Source organism: Chiloscyllium plagiosum, unplaced genomic scaffold, assembly GCF_037043375.1.
Source record: "Chiloscyllium plagiosum isolate Xiang-an unplaced genomic scaffold, Cpla_swu_hap1 HiC_scaffold_17, whole genome shotgun sequence".
Taxonomy (NCBI): Eukaryota; Metazoa; Chordata; class Chondrichthyes; order Orectolobiformes; family Hemiscylliidae; genus Chiloscyllium; species Chiloscyllium plagiosum.
The window spans coordinates 63,234,851-63,260,555 of NW_028270155.1; the positions used below are offsets into that span (position 1 = coordinate 63,234,851).

Sequence of the window (25,705 nt, forward strand, 5' to 3'; positions counted from 1 at the left end):
ATTTTCCACAATTTCAAACTAAAAACACTTTAACAAAGGCAACATTTCACTTGACACATCATCATAAATTCAAAATAGTCAGTACTATTGGCCACGGGTGAACTGATTGAAGTCCCTCCCAGGAGGGGGGGTAAAGTCAAGCATCAGCTCCTACGAAAAGCTAAGACTCAGAAGACAAGTCCATGAGAGGAGCTTTCATGAATAAATGAACAATTTGATAAATAAACCTAAAGATTAATGTTTTAGATTCTTTCAGTGTGCAGGTGCGAACATCCTGTATGGATTTTCCCCTCATACACGCTGTGAATCCATATTCTAATTACTCCTACCCAGCCTGCAGTTTTCCATCTGCCCACATCAAAGAATACAAAGAATTTCAGGCTGGGATTGCAAGTTTTGCAACATGGACCATCACATTGGAATGGTCACAGTGACGTTCAGGAGTTGTTGGCAATTCAAGACAGCAACATTTGATTCAACATTGTCCCTTCTCCTCGTCAAAGGTTTATTAATAGCTGATTATTGCTTTGGGTTTGGGAATATACTGTTCATTGTGTGAAGGAAATCAAATAATCAAAGCATACACTAAAATCATAGTAAAACATGGAAACTAGTCCCTTGATCCAATCAGTTTGTATTAGCGTATGTGCATGTAGCCTGTAATTGATTGAAAGAAATAACAATTCAGAATGAACAATGTGTAAATGTAAAACAGAATGGGTTTGCAGCAGAAATACACTTCAAAAGGAGAATGACAGCCTTGAGAGCAGATTTTCTTACCTGATTGTCTCATAGCAGTGAACTGTAATCACTATGAAAATGATAAAAGTGCCAACAATGATCAATGCAACAGAACGTGTCGATGAAGTAACATCTGAGGCATCGTCACTGTGATAATCCTTTGAGAAAGAAAATTCTAAATGTTATTACATCAAAGCACCATCAGGGATCTAGCCACAGGTCCACCATATTTAAGGGCTGATCACAAAAATCCTGAAAGCCGTTAGAAATGTTCTAAAGGCACTTCCACCAATTCATACCTTAACTCAAGGCTGACAGAGGAGAGGTTGAAGGAATAACACGAAAAAGGAAAATGAAAGGAAACATGAAATATGGACAAGACTAAAGAAGTCCAGTCTCCAGTACAACATGCCTCACTGGTGCAGAGGGAAATTTCCAATACTGGCTGGACCAGCCTTCAACTGCACAGTGGTTGCAGGTGCCCTTGTAATCCACGCTGCCTTTAGCTCCCAGAAGACAGTGTCCCATGGCTGTGAGCAGGTGGAGATGTATGTGGATTGTGCCATCTTGCAGAGTCTGTCAAACCAGCTTTGTTGCCAGTGGGTGACCCTGTTTTCTTTTCACATCAGAATTGAGGCAGTTCAGCCTCAACCAACTATTCTGAATGTTCCTTAAAACTCCAGCTCCCACCCAGCTCCCATTCAATGTGCAGAAGAAACCGAGGTCTAAAGGATCAGAGAAATATCTGTCAATCAAAATGGAGCAGCTGGACAAAACAGCAGAGTATTAGAGACCAGGATTGTTGAAGTCCTTTTTAATTAATTGTCTCTGTTCTATTCTGTTAAATCTACATCAAATGCCGCCTAAATTAAGGACATTTCATACACTGGAGAAAGAGACAGTCAAACCAAAATGGACATGCAGCAATTCAAAACGAACCCTCAGAAACCACGATTTCTGCAAAGGTGACAAACAACTCCAACAATTGGGTCTGCTGTGTAATGGATGACACATTTCCAATCTCATCTGCATCAATGATCATGACATGTTGGACTGTCGGAAAAATGATAGCTCACAGTGGCCTGTTATGTGTGAGAGAAATGTGCACTGGGCATCTAGACTTTGCTTTGGGATTCTCTCTTGCCTGATGTATTTGCAGACATCAACATTTGTGGTGTGTTTTATTTTTGGCGCTGGGTTGGCAAGGGGTTCTGGGAGAAAACAGCCTGCCCTTGGATCATTTGAGCTTGAAATGCCTCGACCTTGACTATTGCCAACTTGCCTCTTTCCTCGGCTCATCAATGACAATGTCTGATCCCACAAGGATGGAGAGAGTCAGGTGAGTGAGGTGGGTCACAGGAGTAATTGCAGTGATTTCAATGGCAGGGTAGCAGAGTAACAGCAAAGGGAGCTGAAGGACACAGCATGAAACAAATAACAAAGTGGCATCACAGAGCAAGGCAGATCAGCGATTCACAGGGAAATGTTTCAGTTCAGTTACTGATAACTTCATTGTGATCAAGAAATCAGGTCGAAACAAATGAAGTTGAAATGGAAAGCCTGGAGGTAACGGAATGGGAGCAGTGGGAATATAAAAGAATAGTGTGACATCAGCACAAGGGGAGGAGCAGATCCCAAGCAGCTGGGACTATTTTTCAAATAAGGCACAACCCTCTGTCTTTCTGGTAAGTTCATACGCTGTGCAATGAAAAAGGACATGGTGGGGCACCTCAGTTGTGTTGAGTACACACCCTGTAGCACGTAGCAATCCAGGAAGCTTCTCATGTTGGACAAGGTACTTTCTAATGAACCTGTTCAGAATTGTGATGTCACTCCTCTGGAGCAGGGAGGACTTGAACTCAAGCCTCCTGCCTCAGGGGTAGGGACACTACCCACTGTACCACAGGAGCTCTCTTGTGCAGGACAATCACGTACACAGGAATTATCACCGTCTGGAGCAGCTTGAGCTTCAGATCGTGAGCAGGAGCTGACATGCTGCAGCTTAATAATCCCCGAGCAGAAAGGGAATGAATGACTGCCTAAAGAGAACCAGGTAGGAGTCCCAATGCATCTTTCTCTTTGATTGGAGGTGGGTTTGTGAACTGGTGATGGCAATGCCAAACTGTGAGCACCTTGGTGACTCTGTTTAGGGAAACACCGATAAAATTCCGAATGATGACAGTGGAAGTGCAACCACTACTTAAGGGAATAAACATACATTACTGTAGCCACAGACACCAGGATGATATGTTGCCTCCCTGTTATCTGGGTCAGCGAGGGACCACTCTAAGGGGAAAGAATGATATGGGAGACTGGGCAGAAAAGCAAGAACCCACAGGATCCAAGAGCACGGGACAAATTGAATCTGAGCTGTTCAATGATAGGAAGCAAAGGGCAATGGGCAACACTGCTTTTGTGATTGGGAGGCTGTTTCAGTGGGGTTGTGGAAGGCTCTGTCCCTTACTTTACTTGGCAGGTATCAATGATGTTGGGACAGGATTCAGTTTGCAGATGTTATAAAAATGGATAGTGAGGAAGAAATCTTCAGGCATCAGAGAGATAACCACTGAGCTGGGAGAAAACGCGATGGAGAGAAATGCAAGTAGGGAATTGGAAGGGGGCAAATGGGTGAGGGAAGAAACGATAAATGGTGGAATACTGAGCGGTGTGAAGGAATAGAGAGACTGTGGAGCACATGTTCCCTGAGGTTACAAATTAGGTCGATCAGCTGCAAAGAAGGCCAATGGGATTGTTGATTAACCAAGGGGTAAAATATAGCAGCAGAGAGCTTCAGCTCAATCTAGGACAGCCACTGGTGGAGTCCTGCACACAACACCATTTACAGGGTTACTGGAAGGATTTGATCACAGAGGAAATGTACACAGAGATTGACAAAGATATCACCAGGAATAAAGAACACAAGGACAGATTGGAGAGACCAGGCTTTTTTAAAACAGGGAAGGTTGAGGAGAAATTTAATTGAGATGGACAATGCAATAGGCGCTTGAGGCAGAGTAAGCCTGTTTCCCTTGGCAGAGAGATCATTACCCATGGGGTAGAAATTTAGATTAATTTGTGTATGAATAGAGGGTAGTTGAGGAGAAGATAGGGATCTGGAACTCGCAACCGAAAAGTGTAATGGAGTCAAACCCTAATTATGTTCAAAAATGAAAATTGGATATGCATGTAAATTGTTGTAATTTACACAGCTGCTACTGGAAAGTGGGATTGATTTTGGATAGATCCCTCTCAGTATGCACAGACGTGATGGACAGAATGGTCCCCATCTGTGCTTTCAATGATCTATGTCTCTCTGCTTCCCTTTCATTCCACAATGAAATTGTATTCAAACCACAATGAGAGGACAGATTGATCACAGCATGCTGGAGATTTATTGTTCCTACTGCAATCCATCCAGAATAAAACACAGTATTTGATTGGATCATTCGTACCAGTAACACAGCGAAAGAGGTCAAGTGGGTGCACTTGCAGGTGATGTAGTGAAGCTGACTTTCTGTCGTACAGCCAGACTCACTCCAGATGCCATGACTTGTGCTCCCTACAATGAAAAGTTAGAAAATCAGAGGTGAGCCATTACTCCTCAATTCTAGAGCTAACAAAGTTTGTTTCATCAAATGTTAACTCACCTTTTCTGAAATCCCAAAAGACACATTTTCCACTTGAGTTAGTCTAAAATGGAATTGATTTACATCATAAAGGGCTCTCATTCACTTAAATAATTTATTTGTTCAGTTGCACAGCGATGAATGAATGAGTGTTTGTGTTTTCCCTTACCGGCAAGGTTGTGTTCTGGAAGACAATGGTCACTGGGTCGGTGAGGTTTTCAATGGTGACATTGACCACTTCGATTCCACTTACTAGATTGTTTAACACAGTGCTGTTATTGTCACTCTGGAGACAAAGGACAGCAAGAGTAATGTATACTTAAGGACTGTGGATACTTTTTACAGATGGGACTGTGTATTTTAAACAGGATTAAATTTGAATAAATTCGTATGTACAAACCTTTTTGCAGAGACTTGGCCTTATTGGTATTTCAGTAAGTGAGGCAAAATAAGAAGCATTTGTGAATGGTATGAGTGTGCAGCCAGCATGAAACTGCCCACCCAAACAAGACAGAGGCAGCTTAGTTTTGCAGAAACATGTTTGGATTCATTGGTCGGAATGTCTTCACCAACATATGGGCAGCACGGTGGCACAGTGGTTAGCACTGCTGCCTCACAGCGCCTGAGACCCAGGTTCAATTCCCACCTCAGGCGACTGACTGTGTGGAGTTTGCACATTCTCCCTGTGTCTGCGTGGGTTTCCTCCGGGTGCTCCGGTTTCCTCTCACAGTCCAAAAACGTGCAGGCCAGGTGAATTGGCCATGCTGAATTGCCCACAGTGTTAGGTGCAGCGGTAAATATAGGGGAATGGGTCTGGGTGGGTGTGCTTCAGCGGGTCGGTATGGACTTGTTGGGCCGAAGGGCCTGTTTCCACACTAAGTCATCTAAAAACATTCCAAAAGGCTGATTAAAACTGAATCCTCTTTTGTTCTTTACAACTTTGAACACATTGTTTATGATCCGACATTTGAAGTCAGAATCTCTTCCTGTAATGAGAGGCTGTTCATCCGGGGCACTGAATATTGGAAATAGAAAAGTTCATGTGGTGTGGATGGAAGTAATCTCCTGATCTCTGCCCTGGAAAGGAACACTTTGTCTGTGACTGCCGATGTTCCAGTTTACCTGACATCAAGTTAAAACTGGAAATGGTTTTGCAATCCATGGATTTTCCGATGTTTGTAGCACCTTCACTTCCATTTCAGTATTTACTCCTGGTCTCCCAATGTCAGCTATTTTCCCAGCTCGTTAAAGCTGTTCCAACCCACACTGCCCAATTCTTTTACAATTACAGAGTACTTCCCGGGATATGAGAGATTGGGAGAATTGGGGAGTATGAACTGTCCAGAGTAGAAAATTACTGAATGAAAATGGAGCATATAAGGACAACTAATGTTTGAAAAGTCAAAGTGATGCAAAAGATGAAATAAACAAAAACTGAAAGTGTTGTTCCTGTTGGTTCCTTTGTTTTTTTTTATTTGCTGGAGACTGGTATTCTGGAAGAAACACCAAGCTAATGATGGATCAATATACTGAGTACTTTGTGTCCATTTTCACACAAGAGGAAGCAGACAAAACACTAGTAATAAACAGTAAACCTATTAACTAGGAGCAGGAGTAGGTAACACAGCCCCTCAAACCGATTTTGCCATTCAACTGATCATTGCTGATTTAATCTCTGCCTCAACTCCACTACCCTGCCCTCTCCCCATAACCCTCTAACCCAGTATTAATTAAACATCTGTTTCTCTCCTCCTCAAATGTATTCAGTTTCCCATGTCTACTGCATTCTGGAATAGAGAATCCCATAGATTCATGACCTTTTGAGAGAACAATGGATGGATGAAGGGATTGGGGTTCTCGTCAAGAATACAAAAGCATTACACGTGAGATGTAGACAACTGGGATCAAATGATTCTTATGAAGAGTATAAAGAGGGTAGGAGCATTCTGAAGAGGGAGATCAGGAAGTCAGGGAGGGGATATGAGAGCCTTGGTAGATAAGGTTCAGGATTCTCTAAAAACATGAACAGTAAAAGAGGAGCTCGAGAGAGAATCGGGTCCCTTACAGATCAATGAGGTTCTCTCTGTGTTAGGAGATGGGAGAGATACAAAATAAATACTACGTGTCAATTTTTTACTGTGGAAAAAAAAGATGGTGGCTAGGGAACTCTGGGTAAATAAATATTGATATGTTGAAAACAGTTCACATTGCAGAAGAGGAAGTGTTGAATGTCTGAGAATACATACCGTTAAATAAATCTCCAGGACCTGATCAAGTGTATCCCAGAATGCTGTGGGAAGTGACGGAAGAAATTGTGGAGCCCATTCAGAAATATTTGACTCATCTGTCACCACAGGTGAGTTGCCAGAGGACTAATGTTGTGCCTTTATTTAAGAAAATTGTTTGGAGAATTGTGTTCAAGAGTCAGGGGGTCATGATACAGCGATGTAAGACATTGATTAGGCCACACGTAGGATTTTGTGTTCATTTCTGGTCGTCAGTCCAAAGGAAGGATTGGAGGCTTCAGAAAGAAGAGTTTACAAGGATGCTGCCTGGATGAGAGGGTATAAGCTATAAGGAGAGGTGAGTAAAACTCGGAGCGCAGAAGCTGAGGGGAGACTTAGTCGAAATGTACAAAATTAATGAGATGCATAGCTAGGGTTGACATCACTGTCCTTCTGAGCAGTTTATGCTCTCAAACCCAGTGTTCTCCTGCTATAACTTCAATACAGCCCAGAACTAAAAAATACTTAACGAGTTTTGTAAATTGAAGGGTCAAATGCGATGTTCGTACAGGAACACAAGCCCCCCATACCAGAGGCAAAATACAGTTAAGTCACAGTCTAAATGATTGATGTAATTTGGGAGCTTTTCCTTTGAGTGACAGAGTGAGTGCTGAAGCTGTGTTCTCTCCTGTTTTCAAGTGTGGGTCTTGTGTCTGAAGCAGTGCCACAAGTATGTCAGTGAGCTTACACAGGTGGTCGAGGTCAGTGAATGTATCTTCAAAAGGACATTTCCCCCGAACCACACCACTCTCACCACATGCTGCTCAATGCACCACAGCCATATCACCCAGCAGTCCCTGGGGACTGGGACTCAGACCCAACATCCAGATACTGCACCTTGTGCTCATGCAGAACCCAGTGAGGCCAGACCCTCACCCAGTTCCTGCTGCTTCCACAAAACTCCAGCTACTCGGTATAGCAGCCCCATCACATGACACGGTACAATACAATCACTGGGACATTTCTCTCTCTCTTGTTGGAAAATGTTGACCATGAGAGTATGAAGCAGCGTGTATGAGCATAAACCTGCTGTCCTTTCTTGCATCCCACTCCGAGGCACAGCACTACATTTCACGGTGTTAACTTCATAAATGTAGCGATTACTTGATATAATATTGTCCTATTGCTATTTTCCAAATGAATTAACTTGCATTATACTTCAATGTTGATTCTGACTACGTTACCTGGAAAAGGTTTGTATTTCCATAGATAACAAAAATGACTCTCGAGATCAGAACATTTGGCTGTTCCTTAACCTGGTCCAGAAGAGTTGGAGGCAATTCAATTTCAACCTTTCGGGCTAAGCTTGAGATATTTTGCTGCTGAATCTGTTTGAATGAAACAAGGTAAATCAATTGTTTATCATGAGCCCAGCTGGGGATAATACTGAACCAGTTAGATTCCAGAGGGAAACCTGACTTGATTGACTGTAAAGTTTATTTTTCCAGTTTGGGTGCCATGGTGGTCAGTCACTGAACATATTCATAAGAGGTTTCTCATATTCTTTTAACTAAGAGCAGAAGTTTAGCATACAAACTGGAATAACCAACAGCATGATATAAGTGAGACGTTTTGGAAGTATTCGATCATAAACAGCAAAAAGACCCATGAACCCATTTCCACGACAGTGTCTCTCACACACACTTAACCCCCTGTGAACTGTCGCTCCGGTCAATTTCTTACTCAACTGACAAGCTCACCAGGGTGACATTTACACATTCACCTGTGATCTTTTCTCCCCATTACTGCCTTTTCTGAGATACCCAGACACTGACAGACTAAGAAATGCTAAGGGTTTTTTTCTGCTCTGTCTACCTGTACTGCTGAAACAGCTTATGACATCTTGTTCGCTCTGATGGTCTGGGGACTGTCAAAATTAAACTGCTCTTTTACTGGTATGTATTCTTTTCTTTCAAACCTCTCCCTACCCTCTCTCCAACTGTCTCTCAGTCTGTCATGAATCTTAAATTGGTTAACACTCCAAGTGGCTCACCTTTCTAACTTGGAAGTATTTCACCATCACCTCATTATCACTGGGTCAAAATCCTGGAGCTCCCTCCCAATACCATTGTGGGTCTACCTACAACACATGGACTGCAGCAGTTCAAGAAGGCATCTCACCACCACCTTTTCATGGGCAACTCGGGATGGGCAATAAATGCTGACCCGGTCAGTGACACCCACATCCAACGGGGGGAAAAAGAAACAAAGAAACATTGTCCAACAGTCTTTCCATCAGGTGACATGCTTGGGTGTTCAGCTTAAGCACATCATTTCATGGAAAGGTAGTTTTGATCCAATGCTTCACAGGAAAATTTTCACAGAACTGAAAATCCATTTACCTTGAGAGTCCAAGATCCCTGATAATAGCATATTGGGAGCCTTTATCACAGTCTGTACTCTGAAATATCAGGAACAATATGCTGAAGGAAAATAGGTGGAAAGGCAGCCTGTCAGAGGGAGATCAACAGTTTATACAGAAACACTGATCGGTTCAGTGAGTGGACACAAAGTTGATAAATGGAGCATAATGTGAGAAAATGCAAAGCTGTTCATTTTGGAAGGGAAACCAAAACAGTATCATTTAAATGGAGAAACCCTGCAGAAAGCTGCAACACAAGGGGACTTGGGGAAACTTGTGCACAAAACACAACAAGCCCACTCACAGGTGCAGCAGGTAATCAGGAAGTCTAATACAATGTTGGCCCTGATTTCAATGGAGTTGAAATATAAGAGGAGGGAAGTCTCACTGCAACTGAACAAGGTGCTAGTGAGACCACATCTGTAGTATTTTGGTCCCTTATTTAAGGAAAGATTACATTCCAATGTAATCTGAGGCAGTTCAGAGAAGGGTCACTAGAAAACACTTTAGGGGCTTGACAGTGTAAATGCTGAGAGAGTATTTCACCTCATGGGAGAGTCGAGGACCAGCAAGCATAGTCTCAGAATAAAGGGGAGCCAATTTAAGACAGAGATGAGGAGAAATGTCTTCTCTCAGAGGGTTAAGAATCTTTGGAACTCCTTGCCACAGAGAGCTGGGGGACAGAATCCTTGTGTATATTGAAGGCGGAGATAGTTAGATTCTTGGATCAATGGGGGCGTCAGGGATTATGTGGAAAGTGGCCATGGGGAATGTCGGCTCAGCTGGTATCCTATTGGATGGCAGAGGAGCCTCGAGGGGCCAAACAGCCTCCTCCTGTTCCCATTTCTTATGGCCTTATGGAATTCTGGGAGGTAACTGGGCTCTTCCATGAGAATCAGCTTCCCTTCCCCTGTAAATACAGTCACTTCCTCTCTGGGTTATTCACTGATAGGAGCGACCATATTAAAGTAAGCTGTTAGTTGTCTGCCAGTGTCCTGCTGAGAGTTGTAACAATAACTGCAGCAATCCATTAGGTTCGGATGGAGATCTACCTGGGATACAGTACAAAGCAAACAAATCTGGATGCTGGAAATCAAAAGTAATAAGAGGAAATGCTGGAAATACACAACAGGTCAGGCAGCATCTGTGGAGAGAGAAGTGGAGTTACGTTTTAGGTTGGAAACCTTTTGTCAGAATTCTAAACAAAGTCAGAGATACAACAGGTTTTAAGCAACACGGGCAGGAGAATGGGAAGATCTGTGATGGGGCCAGGCAAAAGGACTCTCCCTGTCTTTTCACACAGCAGCTGTTGGTGAGGATTCTGCCATTTCCCATCTGTACTCCTGGTCGAGACTCATCTTTTGTTTCTTTGTTTGTTCCATTCTCATCTTAGAACGTTGAAGAATACAGCGCAGTACAGGCCCTTCGGCCCTCGATGTTGCACCGATCCAAGCCCACCTAACCTATACTAGCCCACTATTCTCCATATGCCTATCGAATGCCACTTAAATGCCCATAAATAGGGAGAGTCCACCACTGCTACTGGCAGGGCATTCCATGAATTCACGATTCGCTGAGTAAAGAACCTACCCCTAACATCTGTCCTATACCTACCCCCCCTTAATTTAAAGCTATGCCCCCTCATAATAGCTGACTCCATACATGGAAAAAGATTCTCATGGTCAACCCTATCTAAACCCCTAATCATCTTGTACACCCCTATCAAGTCACCCCTAAACCTTCTTTTCTCCAATGAAAACAACCCCAAGTGCCTCAGCCTTTCCTCATACGATCTTCCTACCATACCAGGCAACATCCTGGTAAACCTCCTTGCACCCATTCCAGTGCCTCCACATCCTTCCTATACTATGGCGACCAAAACTGCACACGATACTCCAGGTGCGGCCGCACTAGAGTCTTATACAACTGCAACATGATCTCAGGACTCCGGAACTCAATTCCTCCACCAATAAAAGCCAGTACGCCATATGCCTTCTTCACCGCACTATTTACCTGGGTGGCAACTTTCAAAGATCTGTGTACATGGACACCAAGATCCCTCTGCTCATCCACACTACCAAGTATCCGACCATTAGCCCAGTACCCCATCTTTTTGTTACTCTTACCAAAGTGAATCACCTCACACTGAGCTACATTGAACTCCATTTGCCACCTTTCTGCCCAGTTCTGCAGCTTATCTATATCCCGCTGTAACCTGCCACATCCTTCCTCACTGTCAACAACTCCTCCAACTTTCGTATCATCTGCAAACTTGCTCACCCAACCTTCTAGCCCCTCCTCCAGGTCATTTATAAAAATGACAAACAGCGGCACGGTGGCACAGTGGTTAGCACTGCTGCCTCACAGCGCCAGAGACCCGGGTTCAATTCCCGACTCAGGTGACTGACTGTGTGGAGTTTGCACGTTCTCCCCGTGTCTGCGTGGGTTTCCTCCGGGTGCTCTGGTTTCCTCCCACTGTCCAAAGATGTGCAGGTCAGGTGAATTGGCCATGCTAAATTGCCCGTAGTGTTAGGTAAGGGGTAAATGTAGGGGAATGGGTGGGTTGCGCTTTGGCGGGGCGGTGTGGACTTGTTTAGCCGAAGGGCCTGTTTCCACACTGTAAGAAATCTAATCTAATCTAAAAGTAATGGTCCCAAAACAGATCCTTGCTGAACACCGCTAGGAGCTGCATTCCAAGATGAACCTTTACCACCAACTACTACCCTCTGTCTTCTTCCAGCCAGCCAATTCCTAATCCAAACCTCCAACTCACCCTCAATGCCATACCTCCGTATTTTTTGAAGTAGCCTACCATGGGGAACCTTATCAAACACCTTACTAAAATCCATACAGACCACATCTACCGCTTTCCCATCATCCACCTCCTTAGTCACCTTCTCAAAGAATTCAATAAGGTTTGTGAGGCACGACCTGCCCTTCACAAAACCATGCTGACTATCCTTGATCACATTATTCCTATCCAGATGTTCATAAAACCTATCCTGTACAATTCTCTCTAAGACTTTGTCCACAACAGAAGTGAGACTCACCGGCCTATAGTTACTAGGGTTATCCCTACTCCCCTTCTTGAACAAGGGAACCACATTTGCTATCCTCCAGTCTTCTGGCACTACTCCTGTAGACAACGAGGACATAAAAATCAAGGCCAATGGCTCTGCAATCTCCTCCCTTGCTTCCCAGAGAATCCTAGGATAAATGCCATCAGGCCCAGGGGACTTATCTATTTTCACCCTTTCCAGAATTTCCAACACCTCTTCCCTACATACCTCAAAGCCATTCATTCTACTTAATTGTGATTCAGTATTCACATCGGCAACAATGTCCTGTTCCTGAGTGAATACTGACGAAAAGTATTCATTCAGTGTCTCCCCAATCTCTTCAGCCTCCACACGCAACTTCCCACTACTATCCTTGACTGGACCTATTCTTCTTTTGCCTTGTACCATTGTCTCTCTTATTATTCAGTCACTGCTGCCTTTCACCTTGTCACCAAAAAAGGTAATTTCAGTGTGAGGTACAAATTGGTACTTGGGACTCTGCAGTGGTCACCCTCATCAATACCGTCATGGACAGATGATTTTGTGTCTTCGAGGATTGCCAGGCTGTTTCAGAGGGCAGCTAACAATGAAGATAGAAGCAAGAGGAGGCCATTCTGCCCTTTGAGTCTGCTCTGCCCTTCATCACCATCATGGCTGATTGTCCAACTCAATACCTAATCCTGCTTTCTCCCCATTACCTTTGACCCCATTCACCCCAAGTACTATATCTCATCACCTCTTGAATACATTCAACATTTTGTCATCAACCACTTCCTGTGGTAGTGAATTCCACAGGCTCACCACTGTCTGGGTGAAGAAATGTCTCCTCATCTCCATCCTTAATGGTCTACCCTGAATCGTCAGACTGTGATCCCTGTTCTGGACACACCCACCATCAGGACCATCCTCCTGTATCTACCCTGTCTCGTCCTGTTAGAATTTTATGTTTCTATGAGATTCCCCACTCACTCATCTGAACTCCAGCAAAAACCATCCTAAACTCATCAATCTCTCCTCATGTGTCAGTCCCGCCATCCCTGCAATCAGCCTGGTAAACCTTCACTGCACTCCCTCGAGGGCAAGTGTATCCTCCCTCAGAAAAGGAGACCAAAACTGCAACAATATTCTCGGTATGGCCTCACCACGGCCCTGTACAAGAGTCACATGTAGTGCAGACCAGGTAAACACAGCAGATTTTATTCCCGAAAGGGGATTCGGGGATTTCAATATCTAACTCTAATAGACTTACCCTGTGTTCCAGGGTTCTGAACCTTTCCCACCCAGGGCACCTGTACAAGGCTGAAAAGTTGTTGTGGCCATTCAGTGAGAATGGGAGATGTGAGGGCCAGTGGAGCTGGGGAAGACCGATAGAGCAGGGGAAGGGCAAAGACTTTTAAAAGAAGGGGGAAACGTTGAAGAATGGAGGCATGTGGGACTGTAAGAACAAGAGGTATGGGTCAGAGAGGTTTGAGGAAATCTCATGGTTTTCAAACAGTGTGTAAGGTTGGCCAAGGTCAGTGCTGCAGGAGCCATGCCTCATTAAGGCCACACCCACAGATTGAGGAAATGGAAGAATGTAAAGCTGCATCATTCTGTCAGAGCATTTGCGAACCCACTTTGGAAAGCTTTGCTGTATTCCCTTCTCCCACATGGACGTACAGTACTTCACCTCCCCTTCAATCCATCCTCGCAGTTCACCACAATTCCTCACCCTGGTAGTGAGTTCCACATTCTCTCGGAGTAAACAGGACTCCAAGAGTGATCTAACCAAGATTTGAGATAAGTTTAACATAATTTCCTTCCTTTTCAGTCTATTCATCTCGATGTGAACTCAGCACGATGATTCTTTTATTCTGAACTTAAAAACCTGCATTTTTATAGAATCCCTACATTGTGGGAGCAGGCCATTTGGCCCATCAAGTTCCCACCGACCGTCCAATGAGCATCTCACCCAGACCCAACACCGACATTTCCCATGGCTAACCCACCTGGCCTGTACACCCCAGGACACTATCACGGTCAATCCTCACAACCTGCATATCTTTGGACTGTGGGAGGAAACCTGAGCACCTGAGGGAAACCCACATAGACACTGGGAGAATCTGCAAACTCCACACTGACAGCCACCCAAAGGTGGGATCGAATCCAAGCCCATGGCGCTGTGAGGTAGCAGTACTATCCATCAAACCACCATGCCACCCTAATTATCTGTGTACTGCTGCTGAGATCCTTTTGTTACTGGACTCAAATTAAATTCTTGTTTTTCAAGTCAGAGATGATGTCTTTATCTTTCAAACCAAAATGTGTATCACATGTTTATACGTATTGATATTTGTTTGTAAACTTTATGCCCATTCTGCAATTATTAGATTTCTGATCATTTGTGGTAATCTCCATTTTTATTGGTTTCATCCATAAATTTACAATTTTTTTCAAATCCAAACTCTAAGTGAATAATAAAAATCTATGAACAATTGTGATGTATCTCCTGATGCCAAATTCAAGAGCACCTTTGGAGAGGCTCAGGATCGGATTAAGTATGACCCTGAGGTAGTTCACAAACATTGAATGGAATTAAATAAGTCTAGAATACAGTATCAATGTGAATTCACAGGAAGGGTTAAATTCAGTTTAAAATAACTACACTGAGAGATTCTCAAGCCCTCTCCCAACATTTTCTCTAAAAATGGTGTTAGTTTCCAACACATGATAGTCAGTGCTTACAATGCCCAGCTAAACACAACACTCACCAAATCTGATGGAGGAAAGTGAAGTCCTTGGAACTTTTCAGCTTCTATTCTTTGAATGTGAGCAAAGTAATTTGGCGTTGAGAAGGATTGATTTCCTCCTTCAATTTCTATCTCTGCGAGTATTCTCTCCAGTGTTGTACTACAACAGAAACGCAATTTAATAAAAGCAGAAAGTGCTGGAAATATTCAGCCTGGCAACATCTGTGCAGTGAGCAACATGTACGTGGCTCCACAATAAAAAGTAAAGGGGTCACCCCCACAAGCTCATAACCAGAGGGACCTTGTTGATGACACATGTAGGATTTTCCAGGGGAAATGCTGTAAAGTGCTTTAATAAATCCAGGAAAACATACCGTGGATTATTAAGTAAATGATGAAATGAAGCAAGATATATTTCTCATACTGTGAGCCCTGGGGGTGCTCAGAGTCTGGCAGCCAGCATTCCCAGGGACTGGACATGTGTGTCAGGCACTAACCATTTTAATCATGGGTTAGTGCGATCAATCAGGGAGCGTTAAACAGACAAAATGGGAGCTTTAAAAAGGTGAACATGTAAAGAAATTCTTCCATCTTCTTGTGACATTGCAAATGCCCCCATTCCATCAGCAATGTTAACAGACCTGCTAACCACTGCCAACATGGAACCTGACCTTGATGGGTGGAAATTATCTTGAACCATGGTCTGAACCAGGAACATAGGGAAAGGAGAGAAATACCCAACACGTGACAAAGGGTAAGCACCTGACCCCCACCCAACATTCACATGAACGCATACTCATAGATGTTTAATTTAATCACCGGGCTTAAACTGGAATTGTACATTAATTGGAGGTGAAAATTAGACGGTGTCTATAACAGACAGCTGATGAGCAACAAGTTGAAAATCACAGAACTCCTGCAGTGCCACATGGCCCATTGAGTCTGCACCAACCAGACAGTCAGCCAAGGCTGGAATTGAACTGAGATAACTGGTGCTGGGAGGCAGCAGTGCGAACCACAGTGTGACCAATCAATCCCACAGATTCTGTCCGCAGATGAACATCACATTTTATGAGCACTGATACCTACCTGTCAGGAATGACACCATCACATTGCGCTAGGAATTTGTTCACTGAATCAGAGTTGTTCATGTTTTTCTCCCTGGAAAGCAGTTGCTGCATCATGTCACGGCACATTTGGTTGGGATCCAAATTCTGGGGAGTGGGATTGTTACCTGCACGATGACGGAATATGAAGGAGACAAAATATAAGCAAGTAAAATGGTTTGAACTTTATCCGGAGTAATACAGGAAATAATAAGAAACTCCCCAAAACTCGCAACTAGAATTGGGGAATTGGAAACCTTTGTTCAGATGTTTCTTTGAAAGGAGGAGAGGGTGTTTAGTCATAAGCCCGTGGGTAATGTAAGAAAGGGCTCTTTATTTATTTATTCATTTGTGGGATGTGGGCGTCGCTGGCTGGCCAGCATTTATTGCCCATCCCCAGCTGCCCTTGAGAAGATGGGGGTGAGCTGCCTTCTTGAACCAGTCCACCTGCTGTGGGTTGACCCCCAATGCCATTAGGGAGGGAATTCCAGGATTTTGACCCAGCGATGGTGAAGAAATGGTGATATATTTCCAAGTCACGATGGTGAGTGGCTTGGTGGGAAATATGCAGGTGGTGGTGTTCCCATGTCTGTGCTGCCCTTGTCCTTCTAGATGGGATTGGTTGTGGGTTTGGAAGGTGCTGACTGAGGATCTTTGGTGAATTTCTGCAGTGCATCTTGTAGATAGTTCACACTGCTGCTACTGAGCATCAGTGATGGAGGGAGTGGATGCTCCTAGATTTAGTGGGGATTAAGCGGGCTGCTTTATCCTGGATGGTGTCAAGCTTGTTGAGCATCTTTGGGGCCGCACCCATCCAGGTAAGTGGGGAATATTCGATCACACTCCTGATTTGTGCCTTGCAGGTGGTGGACAGGCTTTGCAGAGGATTCAGTGATGGGAACATCAAGGAGTGAATGTCAAGGGGTGGGGGTTAGATTGTGTCTTCTTGGTGATGGTCACATCCTCGCATTTGCGTGACTTGCAACTTGTCAGTCCAAGCCTGGATATTGTCCAGACCTTGTTGCATTTGAACTTGGGCTGCTTCAGTGTCTGAGGAGTCATGAGTGGTGCTGAACATTGAGCAATCATTGGCAAACACCCCCACTTCTGACTTGGTGATGGAGGGAAGATCATTGATGGAGCAGCTGAAGATGTTTGGGCCTAGGACACTACTCTGAGGAACGTGTGCAGAGATGTCCTGGAGCTAAGATGACTGACCTCCAACAACCATGAGCATCTTCCTATGTGTTAAGGGATGACTCTAAATACTAAAGATTTTGCCCCCTGATGCCCACTAATTCCAGTTTTGCTAGGACTCCTTGATGCCACACTTGGTTGAATGCAGCCTTGATGTCAAGGACTGTCACTCTCACCTCACCATTGGAATTCAGTTCTTTTGTCCATTTTTGAGCCAATGCTGTAATGAGGTCAGGAGCTGAGTGGCCTGGTGGAACCTAAACTGGGCGTCACTGAGCAGGTTATTACTGAGCAGGTGCTGCTGGGTAGCACTGTTGATGGACACCTTCCATCACTTTCCTGATGATCGAGAATAGACTGATGGGCGGTGATTGGATTTGTCCTGCCTTTTATGTGCAGGACATGCCTGGGCAAATTTCCACATTATTGTGTAGATCCCAGTTTTGTAACTGGACTGGAACAGCTTAGCTCGGGATGTAGCAAGTTCTGGAACACAAGTCTTCAGTACTATTGCCAGAATGTTGTCAGGGCCCAGAGCCTTTGTAGAATCCAGCATTTCCAGCCATTCCTTGATATTATGTGGAGTGAACTGAATTGGCTGAAGATTGGTATCTGTAATGCTGGGGCCACTGGAGGAGGCCAAGATGGATCATCCACTCAGCACTTCTGGCTGAAGGTTGCTGTGAAAGCTGAGGGGAATGATGGTTGATGCAGAGCAGTGCATGAGTGAAAATCCACAGGATCTGGTGTGCGCTGGGAGAGACAGGTTAGGGGGAAGGGTACACCAAGTTACTGAGACTGGTGGACACCTGAGGGGAAGTATCCTGAATATAAAATACCATTGCCATCATTATCTCATATTTAATGATATTCTGAAGACTTTTGAAACTAACAGCAGGTTGCTCTACATTTGCAGTAAAACAATGGATACACCATAAAGCTGAAATCATTGGAACTGTGGTTTAGATTAGAGTGGTGCTGGAAAAGAACAGCAGGTCAGGCAGCATCCAGGGAACAGGAAAAGTGACATTTCAGGCAAAAGTTCTTCATCGGGAATAGAAGCAGAGAGCCTCCAGGGTGGAGAGATAAATGGGAGCTGTGTTTTATAAGAAAATTCAAACAAGATATTTCCACAATCTGCTGTTACAGTGGTCTTTCTCCCACTGTGCTTCCATCCAGCAAGTTCTGCAGTAATACAACCATCACTGTAGCACAATTCCCAAAACTGAATAGTAGGTTTTATTATAAAGTTCATTTACCTGCTGAAGAGGACAGGCTGGTGGATGATTCCTAAAGTGGAAATTCATACGTGAGATATTTTTCTATCAAATCGATGTTTATAAATAATGGAATTGAGATACTGAAGGGTAATTCTGTCTTACCGGGGGTGTTTCACAGGGTCTGCCTGTCACTGGGGTAGTGACACTGACATGATTGGAAAGGTTACTCTGTGTTGTAATTTTAAATGGGTCACCACTTGGAAAAAAGGCAAAAATGTCCTGTAAAGAAATATGATAAAAACATTGCAACAGATTATCCTACATTAAAGTTCCACATCATAAGTATTTCACAGATTGATTCATCTCCGACATGGAAATGTTAAACATTTTCATGTCTCTACCTGTCATCAGAACTCAGAAAAATGAGAAGTGTAATTGGTTTTGAGCAAGTCAAAGGAGATCAGGGAACATTCCAGAATGTCCCTGTACTTGATCAGTACCCAAGTATCATTTAAATGTTTAAATACTTCAGTGGTGACGAAAACACAATCATTATTATCACAAAGTGTCAGTCCGCAGACTCCAAATGTGAGAATTCCCAAGTCTAAGCCCTTCAGTGGATGCTATTGTGTAACTGCTGTATCTATCCCTGATTAGAGGGGAATCCCACATTAACAGGAGTAGAATTGGGGCTAACCAGGGGCTCAGGCTGAGATCAAGTATTGGACTGCTGAAGGAAATCCAAACATTTAAAATTGAAGCTTTAATACAGCTCTCACTGGGGCCCTATTCAGCCTTCCCAGTCTGGTGGAGGTTCCAGATGTACCTGCTAAACATTGAGGCCTAGCAGGCAAGGACACATATAAACAGATGGACATGGAGCAGGAGCAGGCCATCAGGCCTTTGGGCCTGTTCCACAATTTAATAAGATCATAATACATTGGAGCAGAAGGAGGCCATTTGGCCCATCGTATCTGCTCTGTGATTCAATAAGTTCAAGGGTGATGGGATCATCCTCACTTCCACTTCCCGACCTTTCTCCAATAATTCTTAACTCTTTCACTGAATAAAAATCTGTCTAACTCAGTCTTTAATACACTTTATGACCCAGCCTCTCCAGGCCTCTGCAGTAAATAGTTTCATACGACCAGTGCCTCGGAGAAAAGACATTCCTCATCATCTCTGTCTGAAACGGACACACCTTACTCTGAGATTATTCCCTCTGCCCCTGAACTCTCTCACGAAGAGAAATAACCCTCAGCATCTCGCCTGTCAAACCCCCATAACCTAAAATGTTTCAACAAGGTCATCTCTCAATCTGTGAGACCTCAAGTACAGACAAAACCTCCCCAACTTCTTGTCATAGCGATATCCCTCCGTACAGAATCACGGAATTCTTACAATGCAGAAGGAGTCCATTTGGCCCATTGTGCTTGCACACCTCTTCAAACGAGCATCATTACCTCATCCCAATCTCCTGCCTCCTCCCCATAACCTTGCATATGATTTTTATCCAAATAACCAGCCAATGCCCTGTTGAAGACACCAATTGAACCTGCCTGCACCATATTTCCAGGCAGTACATTCCATACTCTAACTCTTCACTCAGTGGAACTGTGTTTGTTTGTTCTCACATCACCCCTGTTTGGTTTGCCCATCTCTTTAAACCCCTGTCCTCTTATCCTTGTTCCTTTCACAAGCAGGAGCACTTTCTCCCTGTGGGCTCCATCCAGCCCACTCGGTTTCAAAAGCCTCTATCAAATCCCCTCTCAGCCATCGTCTCTCGAATGAGAACAGTGTCAACTTCTTTAATCTATCCTTATCACTGTCATTCCTCATTCCTGGACCCATTCTTGTAAATTACTTCCGCACTCTCTCCAATGCACTCACATCCTTTTCTACAATAATATGCCCACATCTCCTAACAATACTCTACTTGCGGTCTAACCAATGTATTATACAGTTCAACATCACCTCCCTGTTCTTGTACGCCATGCCCCTACTAATACAGGTGAGAATACTGTGGCCTTCAACTGCTTTCTCCACTTGTCCCACCACCTTCAATGATCTGTGCGCCTAAACACCCAAGACCCTCTGCTCCTGCACCCCCTTTTCCTTGGGACCCACACAGTGAACATTTCGGGACTGCCTCCAATGCCAGTACATCTTTCCTTAGAGTAGGGGACCAAACTGTTCACTGACTTCTTGGTGTGCTCCAGCAGGTGCCCAGTTTCATTTTAACAAGTCTTCCTTATTTTTACTCTTCATTCCCTTTGAAATAAGGAGCAACATTCCATTGGCCTTTCCGATTACCTTCTGAACTTACACACTAACATTTTGAGATTCCTGGAAGAGAACTACCAAAACCCTCTTTTGTAGTTTTCTCCAGGCTTTCTTCATTAAATAACATTCAGCTCCTCCAATCTCCCTGGCAAACCTGACAAACAGCCATGGTGTGATTGATAACCATGTCCCCCGAAGACCAGCCTGGGGTTCAGCATTACTCATCCAGTGACATTTCCACTTTCCCACCACTTCCCCTCCAGTTTGATTGGGCCGTGCTGTGCTGCTTTCTCGTTATTGCCAGTGCAAACACGTTCTCAACACGCACCAACCTTTAGTACTTTCACACAATTAGTTCCCTTTCTTCTCTTATGCAGGCTCTTGTGAGACCCAGCAAACCACCACAAAGAAGAGACACACACTGGGGTGCCTCAGTTCTAACCCCACCTCTGAAGAGGATGTGACTGAGTGCTCAGAGGATGTACCAGCAAGGCTTTCACTGCACCCTGTACCAGCTCAGACTTTCATCTCACTGGGTACACTTTCTAGATTAGAGACAGGAGCACAGTCTGGTGAGCACATCATTGTGCTGTCCCACAGTTGGCCGAGGAAGAAATGTCCCAGGTCACTGGTCAAGTGAGAACTGGAGACCAGCACAACACCAGGCAGAATATGACCTGCTGTTCTCAGCAATTAAAGGACATCAGCAACATGCAGAGAAACACCCAGCAACAGTATACAAGCTTGTCTGCAGCAGTCAGGAAAGTGAATCCAAGGATGGATGAGTGCACCAACGCTAGCTCTGGCGCCATGGACAGGCTGGTGACTGCGCTGGAAACCCAGGTCCTGCACACCAAGTGTCTGCTGCTTATACACACAGGCCTGAACTCCATCAGTGTAGCTATCGGCTCTCAGCATCAATGGCAAAGCCAAATGGGGATGAGGGACCTCAACCTCATTCCAGATCCTTCTTCTCCTCAGGGAGACAGGATGGTGCCAGCAGACACCCACAGGAGGAAGAGTCCCACATGACACCTCCTGCAGCTTCTTAGGACAGTCTAGTGGTGTCTGGCCCCTTCATCTCCCCCCTGCCTCTGATGCTAATACCTACTGAATTCCAAGCCAAGAGGGATGAGCCTGTAACCCCGGCAAGACAATCTCAGCCAACCTGGGCCCTCTAGAATAAAATATCCCTGGGGATGACCAACCAAGTCTTCCAGGCCAACTAGACCAGCTACAGAGAACATTCCCCCTATCCCACCAGCAGAAGGCTGGACTGCACTGAGACACCAGACTGAGATGGAAAGGAAATTAAAAACCGCCCTGAGGGTGTGTGGGTGACAGGGAGGACACATCAGTGCATTTCTCTAAAAATATGCTCCTTCGCATTCTCAAAATGTCAGCTTCAGTCTGTGCAGCTGTTGGAGCTAGTGAGAGGTGAGCAGCCTTTTCAGATATCCCAAGGGAGAAAGAAGCTGTAATGGCCAAGCCTGACTCATTCTCTCAGAAGCACCCAACTCCTCGACTGCAGATAGCATCAGAATTATGAATCCTGAACTGTGACCTCGATGACTACAGCTAAGGCAGGTTAATGTTAACAACACTCAGGATAAAAACAATGTTCAGGGATTCTGATAGGGCCTGGCCTGCACAAATCATCCACATTTACACAAACCTTGACAGTGAGAGGGTAGATTCAGTGATGATATCACATATCTCTGCAGGCAACGTTTTATTCAATCTCTCAGCTTTTGGAGGGAGCGCATTGTCATTAAAAGCTGGGAGGTAAACAATGGGGAGTTCACATCTTCCCTCTCCCTCATAGCACAGTGATCTGCTGAGAGAATCTGCACAAAACATTGCTTCTCTCTGGTTAGGTGCTGTCCAACAGGATGCCCAAGTCTTTCAGGGCAATTTAGCAGTTTGACACATTGAAGTCTAACCAATGATGGAAGGCTGTAATGGAGGTACCTCCGAATTGCTCCCAACCTGCTGCAAATCGTGAGGGACTGCATCACACAGCACTCAGATCTCATGCTGTTGTTGTAGGTCTAAAACTCCATAACCTCATGAGATGGGACTGTCCTATCTCACTGACAGCTGCTTTTTCCAAAATAGCAGGAAAACCTGCAAAGTGCAGATACTGAAAGATGGAAAAACCTGAAGAGAGCAAGCAGATAATCATATAAAGAACAAACCATTTCTTCATTAACAGACAAGTTCAAGGAGTTCAGAAATTGTCTGCTCCACACATACTGACCAGGGGTGTCTTGCCATACACCTCACCGAGAGTTACAGAATGAAAGGAAGTTGAAAACCCAGCACATTCATCCTGGAAGCAGGTTTCCGTTATTTCCTCGTGCTTGATGAAGCATAGCTCTATCATGCTTCCTTGGGCACCTCTCCATGTCAATGTCCTGATCCTCATCTTCCTCCTCAGAAACTTCCTCAATGAAGTAGCACACCCTTTATGGTTAGACTCTAAGTCCCGCCAGCAGTCGTCCAGGCAGCAAAGCCTCACAGGAATGTAGGACCCAAAGATGGCCATTCAGCCCACTGAAACTGCCCTGCCCTTCAGTATGATCATAGCTGATTGAACATTTCAAAAGTCCTTTGCTAATCCTATTCCCATTTTAGTGACCACCAGAAACGTATCAATCTCTCCCCTAAACATACTCAAATCTGGATTCTCCACAGCCTTCTGCGGAGAATTCTTTGGAAGACTGAGAATTCCAAAGGTTCACAACCCTCCGAATAAAAACAATTCTCCTCAGTCACACCGAAGTGGCATCCCCCTTATTTTTCAATTGTTCCTGATTCTAGACCCCCCCCCCCACTCGGGGTAACGTTTCACCCGCATCAACCCAGTCTATCCCTTTCACTATTTTGCATTTTTCAGTGAAATCATTTCTTATTCTTTGAAACTCTAGAGAATAAAGACCAATTTTTTTTCAATCTTCTTTCATTGGACAGTATTACCAACGGCAACAGGTCTACGATCAGTTCCATTATGGCCCTGGTGGAAACATGGACAGTGTTGTGTCTCTGTTCTGCCTCAGTCTGAGGCTTTTGTAAAGGTGTCATCAGTTTTTGATGGAGTTGATGAAGTGGGAACCTTTTCGGTTGCCCATGTTTACCGGCTGGTGATAGGAAATGATCAGAGCAAGATGGATGCACTCTATAGCACCCTGTCCCTGGGAGAAACCAGCTCTGGGGGAGAATCCCAATGTTCAGGCTGCTTGACTGAGCCAGCACATACATCATTTGTAGATGTATGAGATTCATATGTGTCCCTGTCTGCAAAGTAACTGGCAGAAGCAAGCAGCTCATTAGCATCCCTGAGCTCGAAGGTGAAGTCTGAAGGGGGTGACGAGGTGTGTGATTTGTCTAAAAGCAGCCGTGATGATGTGCTGAGGCTGGGTGTTTGGTGATGCCCACTTGCATCGATCAAGGGTGGAAGAGGACAGTGTCCATGGAGCATGTGGTGAAATGATGGAAAGATGGAGTTGTCCAAAGGCATGGAGAAGGAGGCAATAAGCTGCAGTTGCCAGGTAACCGCTGTGACATCCATGTAGTTTAGTTTGAATTGATGTCATCTAGTTTCTCAGGGACGGGGAGGAGAACTGGAAGCTGCATACAGTGACGGGAGTGGGGCTGATAATGAGATGCAACTTCATGGAAATTAAATGGTGACCGCTCATGTGCAAGATTCAGAATTTGCTGTGTGAACTGTTGGGAAAACTGGAAATGTTATTCCCAACATTGAGGACCTGATTTTTCCATTCTCTCTGTATTTTCCCAATTTTCTTACCATTTCCCAAGCCACTCAAGGGAGCAGGAATTTCCACCCAAAAGGACACTCTCCTCAAGTCAAACTGAGAGATGCTGAGAGTGGGAGTGAAGCCCAAAAGCCTATGTTTCCTTTGAAACAAGATGTAACACAGGAACAACATTGCACTGATTGCTGGGAATGGACCCATAAACCAGGGGCAATAGAAGAGCAGCATGTTCTCCTAGAACCTTCTAGAATAGTGAATGTACCTGAGGATAGATGAGGAAATATTTCCTTGAACTCCATTGAACTTAGCCAGATTACAGGAGGTTACAGAGGTTTTATCTCTCAGTGAGAAGTATTCCCTTTCCTCTCCAACAAAACAAAGGAACAAATTCATCTTTTGAGAGACACTGGGACACTTCAGTCATTGATGGTGGCTGATGAGACAGTTTGTGTTCCAGACGGTTTGACAAGTAAAAAGTGTTATGAAGCTATTCCCTTGTACAAGGTTAAATTGCAAAGTGATTGGGAAAGAAAGTTAAATTGTGGAAATTATTCCCAGTTTTTGAAGGGGTAGATATGATACAGGATAATGACTGAGCCAGCACATGGGCTTACCCCTGACCAGAAACTGGACTGATCAGCTATATCAGTCCTGTGGCTGTGAGAGCAGGTCAGCGGCTCGGTATTCTGCTGTGAGTGACTCACCTCTGCACTCATAAGCCTGTCTACAAGGCACACCTCAGCATTCTAATGGGATACTCTCCACTTGTCCTTGCTATGGTTCCAGCTGATGACGGGACTGGACAGTTCAGATCTTAAAATGGAATCGGCCTTGATAGATTGCATAGCTCATACTTCTATTTACTTACAAGTGGAGATTACGTATCAAATCTGGCAGTGAGGAAAGCAAATGCAATGTTAGCATTCACTTAGAGAGGGCAAGATTATGAGAGCAGAAATGTCCTGCTGAGGCCACAAGACAGGGGTAGAATGAGGCCATTCAGCCCATTGAATCAGCTCTAGCATTCAATCATGGCTGGCCTGTTCTTCAACCACATTCTCCTGCCTGCTCCCCATAACCCTTACTCCCTTACTGATCAAGAACCTGTACATCTCTATCTTAAAGACACTTGGGCAATGAGATCCACAGCTTCAGCACCCTCTGGCAGCAGAAATTCCTCCACATCTAAATGGTCGCCCCCTCACCCTGAGGCTGTCCCCCCAGTTCCTAATCTCCTATTGGTGGAAACATTTTCTCCATATCCACTCAATTCATGCCCCTTAGTATCAAGTTTCACTCAGATCCCCCCTCATCCGTC

The 25,705-nt window shown here is 44.5% G+C and overlaps 1 protein-coding gene across 1 annotated transcript in view; it reads right to left on the reverse strand.

The window, feature by feature from the left end:
- LOC148147383 (uncharacterized) overlaps positions 1–25,705 on the reverse strand; it is a 99,586-nt gene that overhangs the window by 751 nt on the left and 73,130 nt on the right. Inside the window, exons 9-16 of the mRNA XM_087995605.1 lie at positions 18,365–18,395; positions 15,892–16,036; positions 14,824–14,962; positions 7,837–7,980; positions 4,537–4,653; positions 4,389–4,431; positions 4,194–4,300; positions 781–899 (exon numbers count right to left, since the gene is read on the reverse strand). Coding sequence (XP_087851731.1) covers positions 781–899; positions 4,194–4,300; positions 4,389–4,431; positions 4,537–4,653; positions 7,837–7,980; positions 14,824–14,962; positions 15,892–16,036; positions 18,365–18,395 — 845 coding nt within the window. The remainder of the gene's footprint in view (positions 1–780; positions 900–4,193; positions 4,301–4,388; positions 4,432–4,536; positions 4,654–7,836; positions 7,981–14,823; positions 14,963–15,891; positions 16,037–18,364; positions 18,396–25,705) is intronic.